This window comes from Passer domesticus, chromosome 5 (genome assembly GCF_036417665.1).
Source record: "Passer domesticus isolate bPasDom1 chromosome 5, bPasDom1.hap1, whole genome shotgun sequence".
Lineage (NCBI taxonomy): Eukaryota > Metazoa > Chordata > Aves > Passeriformes > Passeridae > Passer > Passer domesticus.
Window position 1 is genome coordinate 52,806,529 of NC_087478.1, and position 15,895 is coordinate 52,822,423.

The 15,895-nt window shown below is 44.8% G+C and overlaps 1 protein-coding gene across 3 annotated transcripts; it reads left to right on the forward strand.

Annotated features, from left to right (window-relative positions):
- The first annotated feature begins 107 nt into the window (after window positions 1–107).
- On the forward strand, window positions 108–7,010 carry LOC135300737 (zinc finger protein 664-like). Of its 3 annotated transcripts, none has more exons than XM_064420499.1 (5): window positions 108–236; window positions 926–998; window positions 2,722–3,348; window positions 4,858–4,959; window positions 5,034–7,010. In XM_064420499.1, exons 1-5 carry the CDS (start codon window positions 174–176, stop codon window positions 5,384–5,386), a joined length of 1,218 nt encoding a protein of 405 aa, XP_064276569.1. In that variant the 5' UTR covers window positions 108–173; the 3' UTR covers window positions 5,387–7,010. The 3 variants fall into 3 exon arrangements, with proteins under 3 accessions (XP_064276569.1, XP_064276568.1, XP_064276571.1); XM_064420498.1 differs by lacking the exon at window positions 108–236 and adding an exon at window positions 380–643; XM_064420501.1 differs by lacking the exon at window positions 108–236 and adding an exon at window positions 651–770.
- Window positions 7,011–15,895: the final 8,885 nt, after the last annotated feature.

Sequence of the window (15,895 nt, forward strand, 5' to 3'; positions counted from 1 at the left end):
ATTAACAGATGATAACTGCCCCACCTAAAGAGCAACACACACCCCGCACCGCGGCCTAAGGCAGCACCATATTAAACAACCCCTCCTCATTTCCATGGGCCAATCGCTGCACCTTGTTCCTAACACTGCGCAATCAGATCGCACACAGAGGGTGTGGAGTCTGCCTCACGGGGATGTTCCAGAACCATCCGGACGCAGTCCCGTGTGCTCTGGGAGGGTCCCACTTGAGCGGAGGGGTAGGTCGATGCCCATGCCCTTGCCGAGGTGCCCGCCCTGCCCGCCCGCCCTGTGGCGCCCCGCGGGGAGCCCAGCGAGCCAACGTGGCCGGAGCGCGGGCGTGGAGCCGCGCGGGGTAGCGGAGGAAGAGCTCCCGCCGCATTTCCAGGGGCTGGCCATGCTGAAGGGCGAGCCCGAGCAGCGCCCGCCGCTCCCGGGGCTGAGGGGAGCGGCACTGAGCCCCCGGCCGGGTCCGGGCCCCGGGCGGGAGCGCTGGGCTGTGCCGGGAAGAGCCGGGGAGCAGCGGGGCCGGGGCGAGGCGAGGGCCCCGCGGAGCAGGCCTGGGGCTCGGCAGGAGGCAGAGCGGCCCCGCGGGAGGGGACGGGCGCCCGCGGGCCGGGCATTAAAGCGCGGCAGGAAACACGAGGTGAGGTGGGTGAGCGGGCCCCATAGCCCGAGGGCCGGTCGGTGCTTCCCAGGGGGACAGAGCTTCGGGAAAGGCGCTCCTTATCAGGCTGGTTTCTGGATGAAGCTCCCGGCTCCCCCAGCTTCAGGTCTTTGTGCAGGGCTGCTCTCTGTCCCGGCGGGCTCGGGGACTTGGGCACGCTTGCGGCTCTTAGGCCGGGCCCTGACAAAGTGTGCTGTACCCTCCCCTTGTGCTCACATCTGCTGGGAAAGGTTCCACGATCCTTGTCCTCTCCTCTTCTAGATGGAGCCAGCAATGGAGTCCATATTTTCCATTTTCCGGAGCCCTGGGAGGAGTGATGCTGCAGAATATCCAGGTGAGGTGTAGACTCTTGCTAGTTAAATCCTGCAGGGAAGCATGGTGCCAGCATTCCATCCCCGGGATGCCATGCCAGGCCGAGGCAAGGCTGCAGTGGTGTTCTGGGTTTCTTTCTGCTGCGGTTTTCCAGCACCTCTTCTAAAATTATACAATACAGCTCATTAGGAGTGATGAGCAGCCAGCACACTCCCCTTTTCCAGGGTTTCTCACAGGTGAGGAGGGTCTAAGGGAGTTGTGGAGCTGCATCCAAAGTGTGTGAGTGCCTGGCTCTGGGTGTTTGGGAATGGAGGATTCTGTGGTTCCCTCTCACTGTCAGGGACCTGCAAGGCTCTCGGGGAACAATCAGCCTCGTGGTTGTAGCGTCAGGAATGAGTGCTCCCAGAGAGAGCCTTCTTCATCCCTCTGGGAGAAAGCTCTTCTTGGGCATAGTTCCTTGATATAAGAGAGAGGACTCCCTCTCTCAGCAAGTTTGTTTATTTTATTGCTGTTATTTAGATGTTGGTAGCCATGTCTATGTAAACCGAGCATTTTGCCTCTTCAAGGACACATTACTTAAGAATTTTATTCTTTTGGATCATAGAGGTAAGACTGAAATTGCGCTGCAGAGTTCTGCCTTGAATGTAGAAAGCCTCGTTTGGTGTTGTTAGTGAATTAAACAAACTTTTTCTGTGTTAAATATGTGAGTACTATTTTAATGCTATATCAGAGATGCTAATTATTAAAGCCTCTGCTTGAATTAATAGTAAACACCTGAAGGTGCTTGCAAAAATCTACCTTGGCTAAGTGTTCATCAGGTGATCCTTATAATTCTGTTAAGTGCTGAACAGCTGTAAATGTAAGATCTACCCATCTGGATAAGATACCTAGAGCTTACTGTGGGGTGTATGATGGTGCATATACACTTGTGAAATAAACAGGTTGCATTCTTTAGGAATTAAAGGGACATGTTTGAGTGTTCCTGGTGCATTTCTTCAGAATGCAATTTATCTGGCTTGGCATTGCAAAGAAAGTAAATGTTGCATTAGATCTAGCTATGAAAAGAGATTATAATAATTAATTGGGAATGAGCTGATTTTTTTTTTTAAATCAACAAAGAGCCCAGCCTTCTGATGCATAAATATACAGTATCCTTATAGTACTTAAAACTGGTGTTGTGATAGAGAAAAAAACCTGATGTGCCAACCTACAAAAGACATAATTTAACTGTTTTCTGAAAAAAAAATGAACTAGCACAAGTGAAAACCTAAATCTCCCTGCTGGCCTTGCCTAGTGAAGATTGGATAGGCTCTTTTGTGCTGAAAGATCCCCACCCAAATGCCCAGCTTTGAAATAGTGTGTTAATGATAATTCAGCAGGCTGGAAAGCTTTTGAGCTAAGTCTGCAGGAACAAGCAGCTAAAAGTAGATATTTGGGATGGGTGAGATGCTTCAGCATGTTCCTTTCCTTCCTTCATCTTGGTAGTCTGTTTTGCCATTTTCTGAAGGGAAGTACAAGGAAATGGGGGGAAGGAAGAGAAGAGGAACATTTCTTGCCTTTCTCTTCTTGCCTTTGCCACTTCTCTCCCCATTCTTGTCAGAGTTTTTAGAATTTCCATTCCTCTTTGGGAAAAGGGAATCTGGTGTAAGCTGAAGGTAGGCCTGAGAAATTGAGTTATTTTACAAGGAGCAGCCTATCTCCCTCAGGGAAAGAGGAGTGTTAAGGTGGGTCTCTTACTCCATCAGGGGACTGCGTTTTGGGGGACAATGAGGAGGAGAAAGGCTTCCCTGAAGACCTTAAGCAAGAAGAGCTGCCTCAGGTGCATGAAGCCCAGAGCCCAGAGAGGGGGGCAGCCTGTGATGTTTCCCCTCATGAACCAAGAGACTCCAGGAAGTTCGTCCTTGGTGCTGGTGGCCAGACACTGCACTGTGGAGAGAAACCCTTCAAGTGTCCAGAATGTGGGAAGGGCTTCAAGGGGCACTGCAGGCTCCTGACCCACCTGCAAATCCACACAAGAGAAAAGGTGTTTGTGTGTGCTGAATGTGGGAAGAGCTTCAGCAGGAAGGCCAACCTGGTGGTTCACCAGAGAGTCCATACGGGGGAGAGGCCTTACAAATGCAAGGAATGTGAGAAAACCTTCAGCCGTGCCTCGAGCCTCCTTGCTCACCACAAAACCCATCTGAAAAAGAAAATCTTTTCCTGCACCCTGTGCAGAAAGAACTTCAGTGGGAACACAGCTCTGCTGCAGCATCAGAGAGTCCATACAGATGAGAGGCCCTGTAGGCGTTCAGAGCATGGAACTAGCTTCAGTGTGAGCTCAAACTTCATCAGACACCAACACCTGAGAGAGAGACCCAGTGAGCACACAGCAGGTAACTGAATTGTGTTTATTTCAAGTTACACAAAATTTCAGGGGTTACATGAAATATTCTGGTCTCTGTTTGTTCCTAAAGAATTTTTCCTCTTTGCTCTGGATATGAGTGTTGGGGGTTGGTGGATTTGATTTTCTTACCTTCCCTGCACCACCCCCCTCTAATATTTATCTCTGCCACTTGAGGAAGTTACTTGAAAAAGCTGAAGTTGAAATTTAGATGTTACCACGAAGATTGCCTGGCACCTTAGACTCCCCAAAGCTCTCAGATCCCACTAATAACAAAAGATCTCACTAACTCCCGCTTCATCATGTTGCCTGAGGTTTAGCCTTAGATCTTCAGAAGTGCTCAGCCACCAAAATGCTAAGCTTAGGGAGATGTAAGGAATTTTGACTTGCAAAAGGCTGTAAACAGTGCCTTGGTCATCTCTAGCAGCCATATTTTGTTATATGTGGATATTGAATCCTTGCTTGTTGTCTACAGTGGCAAGCCTCTGGAATATTCTTAGCACAGGCTGACAGACAAAGGGATTGTTTCAAGTAGGGAGTTTTCTGGATTTTGCAATATTTTTTGTTGTAGTAATGACCTGAAACTCAGGGATAAAAACTGGCATTGTGGGATCTTTTTCCCTGGTGTTGTACCTTTATTAGGAAAATCCCTTTATTCTTGGTCAAAAATATTTTAGATTTTCATCTTGAGTCTTGCCTAGACACCCACAGAGTTGTCACCCACAGAGTTGTTGTGGGTGTTGGCATAAGAAGCAGGTGTTTTGCCTGTGAGGTTTTTCTTTGGTTTTTGTGGTTGGTTTGTTTGGAGTTGTTTTACTTGGTTTTGTTTGTTTCTTCTGGGGGAAAAAAAAAAAAAACAAGCCTTTCACCTTAACAGTGGGAATAATGACGAAGTTATAGTCAGGTTTGTGATAGAATGGCAAAACTGAATTCTTAACATAGGGTTTGAGACCTCTCAGTCCATAGATACAGAGAGGTGGCCTAAGAACCCTAAACATGGAACCTTACACTCCTAAACCTTGTTTTTAGTTCACATGAGTTTATAATTCCTGAAGAAAAGTCTCATTTTTGCCCTTTCAGTTGGACACTGAATAGTATCAAATTAGTCTAACACTGTATGTGCTTCTAAAGAAAGTTAAAAATATGTTTGTATTTACACACTAAATCTCAATTTCCCCTTTCCTGAGCAGATGCCTTGCTTCAGCTTTGCTTCTTCCTTTCCCTGTGCCTCCACCTCAAAAAAAAAACAACCAACCAAAACAAAACAAAAACAACAACAAAACCAAACCAAAAACAAACAAACAAAAAAAACCCCAAACAAACAAACCACCACCAAAAAAACCCCTGTATGTACCTAATTACCTAATCTTTGGTTTTGGACCACCTGTGACTTGAATGACGTTTGAATTTTAAGATGTGGATGAGAGGAAGGGTTGTTGCTGAGCTGCCATGTTTGGAATGCAGACCTTGCAACTTTTGACTTCCAGTGTCTTCCTTTTAGATGCAAATCAATCTGAATTTACATCTCTGCATCAGAAAGAAGAGCAAAGGTGTGGTTCGGAGGAAAGTGAAGTGGATCACTGGAATCTTGTTTCTGAAGAGTGTAAGTAGAAAAACACTTCTGAACTGCCTGTGTTTTTACATAGCGGGCATTAACGTTCCCTTCTCTTTGTACAGTAAAGAAAATGAGGGAAAATATGGATATGCTTCTCCTGAATCAGCGAAGTCAGCTGCAGGTGCTTCAGGAAATGCAGAAGCAACTGAATATACTGCTCCCAGGCAGTGCTCTCCTAAATTCTAATGTTTATAGCTTGGGACTCCTGCTAGGACAGCAGGCGGCCGCTGCAGCATCTATTTCTTGCCCCCTTCTGAATCCCAGCAGTCTGCTCTCCTGTGATGGTGCCAGTGCCTTATTTTCACCTGCCTCTGGAGCTCTGCCTGCACTTCAGCTCCCAATTTCTCAAGATGCTGTGGCTTCTGCAGCTTGCTCAGCATTGTGCTGTGAACGTGTCCAGTGTAAACATCTGTGACTCTTCTTGACCGTTCTGTCACTTGGGGCAGGTGACCTCTGGGCTCTGCTGTTGCAGTTGTACCTGTGAAGGTGCTGACTGTACACTCAGATGCATCAACAAGCAGCAGCTGATCAAATCCCTGTCCTGGAGCCTGCAGGGATTTTGGCCAGGGATGACCTTTGTTGAGGCAGCTCAAGAGATCTTTATCACTGGCATGCACTGAAGTGCAACATTCATATGCAAGATAATTCATCAAACTTGAGTGTATTTTTTACCTGGTATGTCTTTCAGCATGTACTTGGGCAATTGCACCTCTCCTGATGAGTTGAAACTAATGATAAAGTCCTCAGGGATGATTTAAGTATCTCCTGTTAAGTCTGATTTATATAGAGGGAAGCAAGATGCTTACGTGAAGATGTTCAGTTTAACAGCACCCCTGTTCCCAGCATCTGTTTGCAAAAACTTCCTTCCTTTAGGAATTCTTTAAATTAGGTGTCCTTGACTTAGCTGATTCTCAGGTCAGTACTCCTGCTCAAAATAGAAAAAAGTACTTTCTGCTTTTTGTGTAAAACAACCCCTCCACCACTACCCCAAAAAACCCTAATTGAAAACACAAACCAAAAAGCCCTCAATAAAATACCACCTTTCAGGTCTACCTTGCTTACCAGGACTTCATGAGGAAAAGCCAAATTGGTTTATAGGGCCCTTGTTCAAAGGTGAACTCAGTTGAGCCTGGGTTTACTTTGTCATATCCTGTTTGGATCATTATGTGGTTTTGGCTGTTATGTATTAATTAGGGGTAGGAATGGGATAAATAATTAACACTGAGAGGCTCAGGTGCATCATCTTGTGAAAACAGCAGAGGAAAAAAAATTTTTTTCCCCTTATAGGATTCTAACATTAGGTCTGTCAGGGTTGGAAAGTGCAGAGTTTTAAGACATGTTGGTCTGGTCTACCTTATTCCATCAGTGACAGACTCGGGGCAGTCTCAGAACCTTTAAGCTTCAAAAGTGTAAAAAAAAAAGCTCCTTTATCCTTGAACTGGGATAAAAAAACCTTTGGGCTTGTACCTTTGCCAGAAGGTCTTATCTCTTGAACTGATGCTGTGTTTGTGCATGGTTGGTTTTGTGGTTTGTAGTTGTGTTTTTTATGTTACCTTGTTAAAAGGATGCACTCCTAGTCATTAACAAAATAAGGTTTAGATTTTAGGGATGGGAAACACTGGTTCTCTTATCTAGTCTTCTTGTTGATAATGTCACATTCTGTCCTAAAGCTAAAACTGTGGGGCCAGGTATGTCACTTCTGCTGTGAGACTACAAACTCTGAAAATCACACACTTGTTTCTACTGTGTGGGATTTTGGATTAGTCTTAATTCATCAGGATATTAATTTAAACCAAATGAAGAGGCCTTAAAGGACATTCCTTCAATGTGATCTTGTGGTGATATCTTTGAGCTGTAATTTCCATCAGTTGAGCATTTCAGAATCCTGGAAACTCAGGGGTACTGTTCATAACTTTTTTGATGTTTAATGTCATTGTGCATAAAGCAGAATTTCCTTGTGAAATCAATGGTTGAAGTTTGTATTTCAGTTGGGTTTATAGTGTTCATTATTAAAACATTTCACTCCTGTTAGAAATTAATCTTTGGTGAGTTTTTGTCCTTCTTAAAATATTACATAGAGGTGGCCCCTGGGAGTCCAAGACCAGCCAGAACTGTTGTTCCTGGCAGCTTTTGTCTGGGTTTTCCCTTTCTCTACTGATCACAAATCTGGAGATGTCCTAGCTCCATTTTCTTCTCTTTGAATAATAATAATAATAACAATGGAATGGTACAAGTATAAGAAATAATGATCTGAAAATACAGGAAATTGAGGACAATTTTTTGAGAAGCAGCTGGAATTCCAGATCTGTAAAACTGGCACTAATTTGCCCAATTTTGCTTTTAACCTGTCAGTCTTCAGAAGCATTTTCCTCTCATGAGAGAAAAATAAAACTCATGAAGTTGTTACTAAGCTGACAGCAGGAGAGAATTTTGAAAAAGTTTGCTGATTAAAGTGCATCTGAAGAAATTATGCACTCAGGCAGGTAATTGAGGTGTTTCTGTTGTGAGTGGAACTTTCTGCAGCTGATAGGTGTGTGGAGGTCAGCAGAATAATTTAAAAAATAACTAACATAGCCCCATATTACACCTTAATCACACAATTTATTATGGCAAGATAACCCTGGAAAAAGCCAATGTGAAATATTAATCCTGGATGATACTGAGGTGTGTCCATAAATTTAAAGATTGATGTGACTGGTGGCTCAGCAGTCCTTAAAGGTTTTTAGCCTTGTTAATCTGGATTGGATCCTGATTTCTTAATCATATAAGACAAGGATAATTATTTCAGCTAAGTTACATTGTGGTTTTTGTGATGTGGTTGCATATAAGACATTAATTATATTCTAAAAGTTACAAAGGTTCATCAGTGTAAAATTTTTAGGGCTGAAAATGATCATTCATTCATGGTGATGGGGAAGACATCTCCACTCTGGGAGATGGGATTTTCTGGTACTCTGCTGGGAGAAAAGGCAAGTTTTTCCTGAATCCACAGCTGTTGAAAGAAGTTAGGTTCTCAACACACGCAAAAGTGAGATTAAAACACAAATGAGGTTAAATGTTGGGATCCAAAGCAATTATTCACCTACGTTTTTTCCTCATGAAGGAGAAAAGGAAGAGATAAAATAGAAAAGTAGAAAATGCCAAGGATAAATCAGCATGTTATCATGCACTTTACTAGGCTAATGCCAATATTTAAAAATATAACTCCAGTGACAGTTGCAATTCCAACTCACACTAACCGTTTTCTCTGGCCTGTAAGTCCTAAAGGCTTTAGCAGGGTAGTAACCCATGATCCAGGTTCTAATCCATTAAACCAGACTCGTGGTTGCATATACTGAAATAATTCTCCAGCTTAATCACTTGGTTCTTTTGTCATAGCTTGTGGATAAGGCACTGTGGATGGTAATATGACACTCAGTTCCAGATAAATTCAGCACATTCCCAGCTATATTCCCTTTTCAGTTCAGACCATTCAGTAGCTGTATATGGGGTACCTTTTGTGGTAATTTGAGATGTTTATCTTTCAAATCTTCATTGAGTTTTAATAAGAGGCGATTGTGGAGCAAGCACTTTGTCAAGTTGCTTGTGCAGGGATTCCAACTTAGGGAGTGGATATGTTGCTGCTTCTTTAGACAGCCTTGGTTCTAAGTCATCATCTTGTTAATCTCTCTGCAAAATTGAGCCAAGTGATAGAACTTGAAACAGCAGCAAGGGAAGGAGCTGCACATTTGCCCTTCACTTACACAGAGCTTAAACAGAGAACAGAGACACAGCTGTGTTGCAGCTTGTCTTCCCTGATGAGGATCCTTTGGCAGGATCTAGATGATCTTTGAGGTCCCTTCCAACCCAGGCCAAAGTGGTTGCTTTTCCATCTCAGCAGAGCTATTGGGAATGTGCCCAAGATCTCAGTGGCATGGTCACCAGTGGATAACAAATTCACCAGCTTGAATATTACATACAGTTCTTTCCTTAACAAGCAGGAGTTACGGCCAGACTTTTTCCTCCCAAATTCAGTAGTTCAGTCTAATTTTAGCAGCAATATGCAGAAAACCCAGCAGGTGGGGATCTACAACTGTGTTTTATTTATACAACAGCAGCTTCTTAGGGACCTTGAACTGGGCAGAGGCAGCTGCACTTAGATATTGTTCAAATACAAAGTGAAATGGTATTTCCCATCACAAACAACTTTCAGTCTAGAGCAGCATTAATGCAATTCCCTCAAATGGGAAGCACTTTCATAGAGAATAAGTTCTGGCATGATTTATTGCATGATGCCTTTTGTCTTTGAATATAGCCCAAATTTCAGCTTTCCAGAATCTCCAGGACAAAAGAGAGCCCACCATATTCCCATGGAAATGAAGGAATTGCACAAAGCATGGTTACACACAATATGGCTGTTGGAATGAATGCTTCCTGAAAACACTTGAAAAATTGGGATGAACAAACAATTGGAAAAGCATCAAAGGGATCTAAGACTGGGATTAAAGCTTGATTTACCACGTTTATTTTTACTCCATGCATTTTGGTTTGGTAGTATATTCTAGATGCATTTTGCACTTTGGCAGGATCCCTGGTTTTGAGGATTTTCATGTTTTTCAAAGAAGGATAATGAAGTGATTTTTTCAGAGGCAGAGGATTTCATTTTCTGTGATGGTAGACTAGTCTTACAGGAATGGAGAATCTGTCACGGGAAGCACAGACTCAGGGAAAGACTTCAGAAGCCATGGTGAGTATCAGCACAACATAAGCTCCAGTGGTGGTGCTGCTGGGATGCCCACAGGAGCAAAAACCAGGGAATGCTGCACAAACCTAAAGAGACTCAAAATATTTACCCTATGTTTGTCACCCAGGAAAATTTGTACAGCAGTCACAGCTTAGTTGCTGGGTTTGAAGAAAGAACTAAACCAAATAAATTCCTTGGCATGTATGAAAGCAAGAAATCAAACTATCACAGGCATCCTCTGTGCCCACCCTACCTCTGAAAGCCCCATGTTATTTACTGTGCTGGTAGCCCTGTAAATTCTATGGAAACCTTAATAAATACAGTGGATAGTTTGCATCATACAGCAGACACAGGAATTAAATCCACACATGCTTTAATTCAACAGTACTTAATTAGTTACTTTAAACATAAACAAAATAATAAGTAGCCCTTCCCCAACAAGTCTAGTCAATAAAGTTCGATTTAGCAGAAATTGAATAAGAAAATGAATAACATAGAGGATAACTTGGGTTTAGAGACTAATTATACCTGAAAGCAGAGATTTCCCATTTTAAATGGAAACCATTCAAATGGTGTCAGAGGAATGAGAGAATAACAATTTCATCTTTAACCCGTGTAGAAAAAGTTTGGTTCCATTGCAAAACAGGTTGAAAGGACTGATTTAATATACTCCAAATCTGCCACCACCTGGGTACTCAAGGAAACTGCATTGCACTCAAATGCAGGCAGACATCCATTGTCTTGCCAGGGCTGGCTGGCAGAATAAAACCCACTGAAGCCATGGGATGAGTCCAAAATGCCCCACCTGAAAAGCCAGAAGGTTCTTAAAACATTGGCAAATTCCGAAAAGACAGGTAAGATTTACCCTGTGCTATACCTGAAGGGAGCCTACGTGAAAGATGGAAACTATTTATACTGAAAGACCATAGTGAGGTCTCCCCAGAGCCTTCTCTTCTTTCTGGAGGTGGAATGAATAATTGTGAGGGCCCAATCAGAGACAATTGTGATATAAAGAGATGCCAGGGAGTGTCAGATGAAGAGAACAAGAGAGACAACAGAAAAATGTGGCAGTGCAAAAGAGCTTGTGAAGGCTGCGTAGCAGAGGAGGGGCTGCAGGATAGCCCTATACTGGGCACTGGTGAAACCACACCTCAGATCCTGTGTCCAGTTCTGAGCCCTTCACTGAGATAGACATTGAGGGGCTGGAGCATGTCCAGGGAAGGGAACCGAGATGTGGAAGGGTCTGGAGCACAGATCTGATGAGGCGTGGCTGCGGAAGCTGGGGGCTCAGCCTGGAGAAAAGGAGGCTCAGGGGGCCTTCTGTCTGCTCAACTCCCTGACAGGAGGGGGCAGCAGGGTGGAGGTTGGGCTTTGCTCCCAGGGAACAAAGGACAAAACTGGAGGAAATGGCCTCAAACTGCACCAGGGGAGGTGTGGACTTCTTCACTGAAAGGGTGATGAAGCACTGGAATGGGCTGCCTAGGGAGGAGGTGAAGTCAGCTGGAGGTGTTTAAGGAAAGCCTGGTCTCCAATGGGATGGGCTGGGGGTGGCAGAACTCTGTGGGGACTTCTCATGAGGACAGCTTCTCCTCCAAGCTGTGATGGGAACGTGTTCCTTCTCCTGGAGACTTGGTGCCAGAAAGGCTTCAGAGGAACAGGGATGCTTCGGGGCAGCAGTGAGCCAAGGGTGGGACCTGCTTGAGTGACAACTCTGCCCTCACCCACGGGGGGAGAAACCTTTCACATGCTGCCACTGCGGGAAGGGCTTCAGTCACAGCTTCTCCTTATGTCACACCAGAGGGGCACAGGTGCTGGTAGCATCCCTGGGTGTGGTCTGGGTGTGAACCAAGGTGTGCAGCTCCTGGTCCAGCCCTGAGGTACAAGGTGGGGGGACAAGGGCAGGACCACACCAGGTCGCCTGGATTCCAGACAGCTGGACGTGGTGATGCCCTTAGCCCACACTTTGCTTTTCAGCCACCTCCTCCCAACACACCCCCAGCATGGACTGGAATTGTGCAGAGAGTTCCAGGGTGTAGTTCTGCATACCAAAACCCAGCCATCCTCTTTCCCTGGTACCAGAATCCGATGCCATTTGCCACATGGCCAAGGTGCAGGTGTTTTCTCTCCTTTTCTTATGATAGGTGTCTGCCCCTTCACATCAACCCTCAGGGCATTTATTTTCCTTTCCCCATGCTTTGTGAAGCACGATATATACTTAGCAGTGCTCTATAAATTAAAAGGATTGACATGGATTTATTTCTAAGATCTTTATTAATTTATTTAGAGTTATGCCAGATGGAGGTGCCCTTAGGGTTCACAGCTGTTCCCTAGCAGCTAGGATGATGGGATTGCTCACCAGTCTAAGCACATAACTGGAGTTCCTTTGCACAGCCACTGTTAGTTTTGCCTCTTCAGTGTCACTTGGCTGAAATAATTAATTTCCCCTGGCCTGTTTGCACTTTACTTTCTGTGGTCATGTAGCTTGAGAAGAGAATCTGAAACCCTTGCTGCTGCAGAAGTTACAGGGTATGTTCCTCTTCTTCCTGGGATTTAATCACTTTGTCGGCAGCATAAATTCACAAGACAAATTCAGAACATACTGGAGATGTGCAACAAGGGAAGAACCAGAAGGCTCACTTGGACAGCAGCCACCACAGTGGCTTCTCTACCAGCCAGTTCCTCCCTCAGGACCAGTGGGAGACTACTGGAAAAAGCCAATTAGCTACTTTAATTCCAGCAGAGCATCCCTAGCACACTCCATGCCAGACCTGTGGTCACCAGCTGGTGCCCAAATGCTCCTGCCAGCTGTGGGATGTAGAATACTGCAAATTTCTGTTGTGCTAACAGTGCTCAGATCCTGCAGTGGGACTGTGGCACTTGAGAAATACCTGAGAGAGACAAATGGATGAATGCTGTCTCTGAAATAAAATCTGTCACCCTGGTGTTGTTACCCCAACTCTCTCCCTCTCTCTCTCTCTCTCTCCCCTTCTTTTTATCATTCCATTCCCTCCCTTTCCTTTTTCTTGCTTGCTTGCTTTTTCTTTCTCCCCAGAGGGAGTTTCCATCAGTTTCTCAGCCCAAGAATCTGGAGTTGAGGGACATTCTTGGAATTTGGCTTAATTTTCTCACATTTCTGAAAGAATCTGAAAAGCCAGAGGAGGGCACTCAGTGCTCACCTTTCCTTTATAAGGGAAAGTGGTTTGTCTTTTTTTCTCTGCAGTGACACACCATCCTGCTGGTAGAAGCACCTAGTTCTGAGGAGGTTGTTTTCTCAGTGCTACTTGGGATGCATGGGATCCAGTTTTCTAGTCCGCTGCTAGTTAAAAAATACATGTAATAGTGATGACTGAAATACAGCTTTTTACATTCTGCTTCATTGTGACTGGAAAAACAGATTTCTTTTGGTCTTGGACAAGAGGTGTGTTTTTGTGTGTTCAGTAAATTTTTGAAGTATTTTATGCCTATTCTCTAAAACATTTTTTGAGATGTATCACAAAAAGTGTCCCTGCATGCACAGGAGACTTTTACTTCAGGCTCTGTTTCTTCTTCACTTCAGCAACACTGGTCTGAATAGCCAGAGACACATCAGCAGGAGCCCCTTCTCTGGAAAAAAAAAGGAACTAAAGGAAGTTTCAAAAGACTGAGCAAAGGGAGGCCAGAAGAGGCAACAGACCCAAAGTCAAGGTGTCCCAAAGCATTTTGCCATTGCAGTGGTGAATGGCTGAACCAGGCCACCACGTGAGGGGAAGGGAGAGCAGAAGGGGCTGAAACTGGATGAACAACTAGGAAGGAAGACTGGGGGAGGGTTGAACTTCCTCAAGCTGATGGGAAAATGTAATTTGCAGGTAATAATAGCTGCATGGAAGAAGGGTCACAACTTTTCAGATCCCCCACTGATCCCTCATACCTGGACTTGCTTCTTTTTGCTTTCCAGAGCTCTTACAATTGCCCTACTGCTCATGTGTTGTCTTGGGACATTTTCTGCTCTGTCTCTCCCTCCAGCTGACCTTCCCCACAATGCTGCTGAACTCTGCCTGCCTGTGGCTGAGATGTTTGTGCTTTCCCATCTTCAAACACAGAACCACAGAGGAGGCCTCTCTGTCTGTCCCTGCTCTGTCAGTGTCTCCCCTCACAAAAGGGCAGCCTCACCCTGCTCACCCCAGAGCACCTCCAAGCACACAGAATGTGCCCCTGCTTTTACAGATGGCAGAGCTTTTGACAGGCCTGTGTGTATCCTTCCATGTCCCTTTTCCCAGCCTTAGCAGATCTTTTCCAAGACAAGGACTGGGAAGTTTCTTCCCACAGCTTTGCACCTGGCTGTTGTGCTTAAGAAGGTGCCTCTTTGCCGGTCTATTGCTTTCTTTGCTTGCCTGATTTCTTTAACAGATGACCTTTGGATTTCTCCTGATGCCTTCAGGCAGAAATACCAAACAAAACAGGAAAAACAGAGTTTACATGTAGTACACATTAGAGGGATTTCAGGCATCTTCTCAATTCTTTGGACATATGATCAAGCCTTTATGTGAACACAGGGTGGAACAGGAACCACAAGATGCTTTACTGAAAAAAAAGTATTTTAACAATTATTGGGAAAAGGGAAGCAGCAGTAGAATGCAGGAATCAAGGGGCTGAAACAGAGCATTTCTCCTGTGTCTAGAGAAGGAAGAATTAATATTAATGAACACAGCTCCTCATACTTTTAGAGAGGTGAAAGAAGATGTTAAAACATGATGTTATTTGGTCTGGACCATTGAATCCAAGTTCCCTGGCATGGTCAGCCTTGATGTTACTGGTCAGGGCTGTCCTGAGAAGAGGGGCTGCTGTGAAAGCACTCAGGGTTTGCCTCAGGGCAGCCACATCCTGCCCTAAGCTTCAGGCACTTTCCTTTGGCTAATTTGGGATGCAGCTGCCAATGTGATTGTGGGTTTCACCTGCATCTTCCACCTTGTTTTGACCAGAGCCACGAATGCATGTGGAGAGAAAGTGAGTTCCTTTCTCTAGAAATGTAACCTGAGAAGATCCTGAAACTCCTCAGGCTCTGAGTCTCTGAATTCACCACCTTTGCCATCAGTGCTCAAGTCAGTCACCTCCCAGCAGGAATGTTCCTGGGGAGAGCAGAGGTGAAGTGCCAAGTCAGAAGCAGGAGGGGGAAAAAAGGAAATGACTGGTACTTAAAAATACTCAACCCAGGAGGCATGAACCATGAACTGAAGAGATGCCAAAAGAAAACCAGACATGGCTTGGAATACAAGAGAGAATGACTAATTCTAATGCTTCCTCCAAGTCTGTCAGTAGGTGACAGTAAATCCACTGCTGGTATGATCATGAATGTTAGTGCTGGTGCATCACAGCAGTGGCATTGTTTCTCTAGAGCAGAGAAGAGGAATACATCCTCTTCTGGAATGCATCCACAAATTGTTACTTCACTCTGTACCATGAAGCTGTCTGTGAAGAAGGCTCTTTTATTCATTTTCCTGGAGATGGCACAGCCCCCGTATTTGCAGTACACTTAAAAATCCACGTCACTTTCTCCCTAATCCGCAGAATGAAGAACATCCATCAGTGGAATGGCACACACTGCCACTAACTTTTGTTCCAAAAGCATCATTTTGCTAAAGCAAAACCTGTGTGAAAATGTTTTGTGCTGCCATCTGGACACAGTGAGGTTTGCTCTTGTGTCCCTTGTGAACATGGGCAAAGGATTCCTGCCTCCTCATTCCCCAGGCTCCTTCACTGGCTGAAAGGTTCATATTCCTTGTATTAAATAGGTATCTCTGAGGCTGGGCTTTCATGACATCTGAAATGGCAAGCAGCTCTTGCTGATTTGTGACTGCAGATTATCCTGGATGGCTAAAGCTCTTGCCATCACCAGCCACGCCACTGGGTTATTTTTAATTTGGATTGCTTCCCTGATCCAGTGCTCAGCACAGCTCCACAAACAGCAAGGCTGGCACAAGTGAGGGAAAATTGCAATCTTGGGTGGGTGGTAATGAACATCTCAGGATTCCTCAAGTTGGTAATGCCACCATGCAATCCATGCCATCAAACACGAACCTGGGGGGAGCAGCAGGGAGTTAAGAGAAAGCAGAACAAAGGCATTAAACAGAAATGTGCCCTTTTTTGCACACAAGGAGTATCCTCAGAGGTGGTTCAATTTGGTATCTTTTCCAAGTGGATGTCACACAGCTGGAATCGGTGCTC

Bases quoted from the DNA above. Each gene is read 5' to 3' on its own strand.
- LOC135300737 (XM_064420498.1), top strand. From the start codon at position 395: ATGCTGAAGGGCGAGCCCGAGCAGCGCCCGCCGCTCCCGGGGCTGAGG. The intron at 3,349-4,857 runs GTAACTGAATTG...TCTTCCTTTTAG, and splicing joins ACCCAGTGAGCACACAGCAG to ATGCAAATCAATCTGAATTT. The intron at 4,960-5,033 runs GTAAGTAGAAAA...CTCTTTGTACAG, and splicing joins GAATCTTGTTTCTGAAGAGT to TAAAGAAAATGAGGGAAAAT.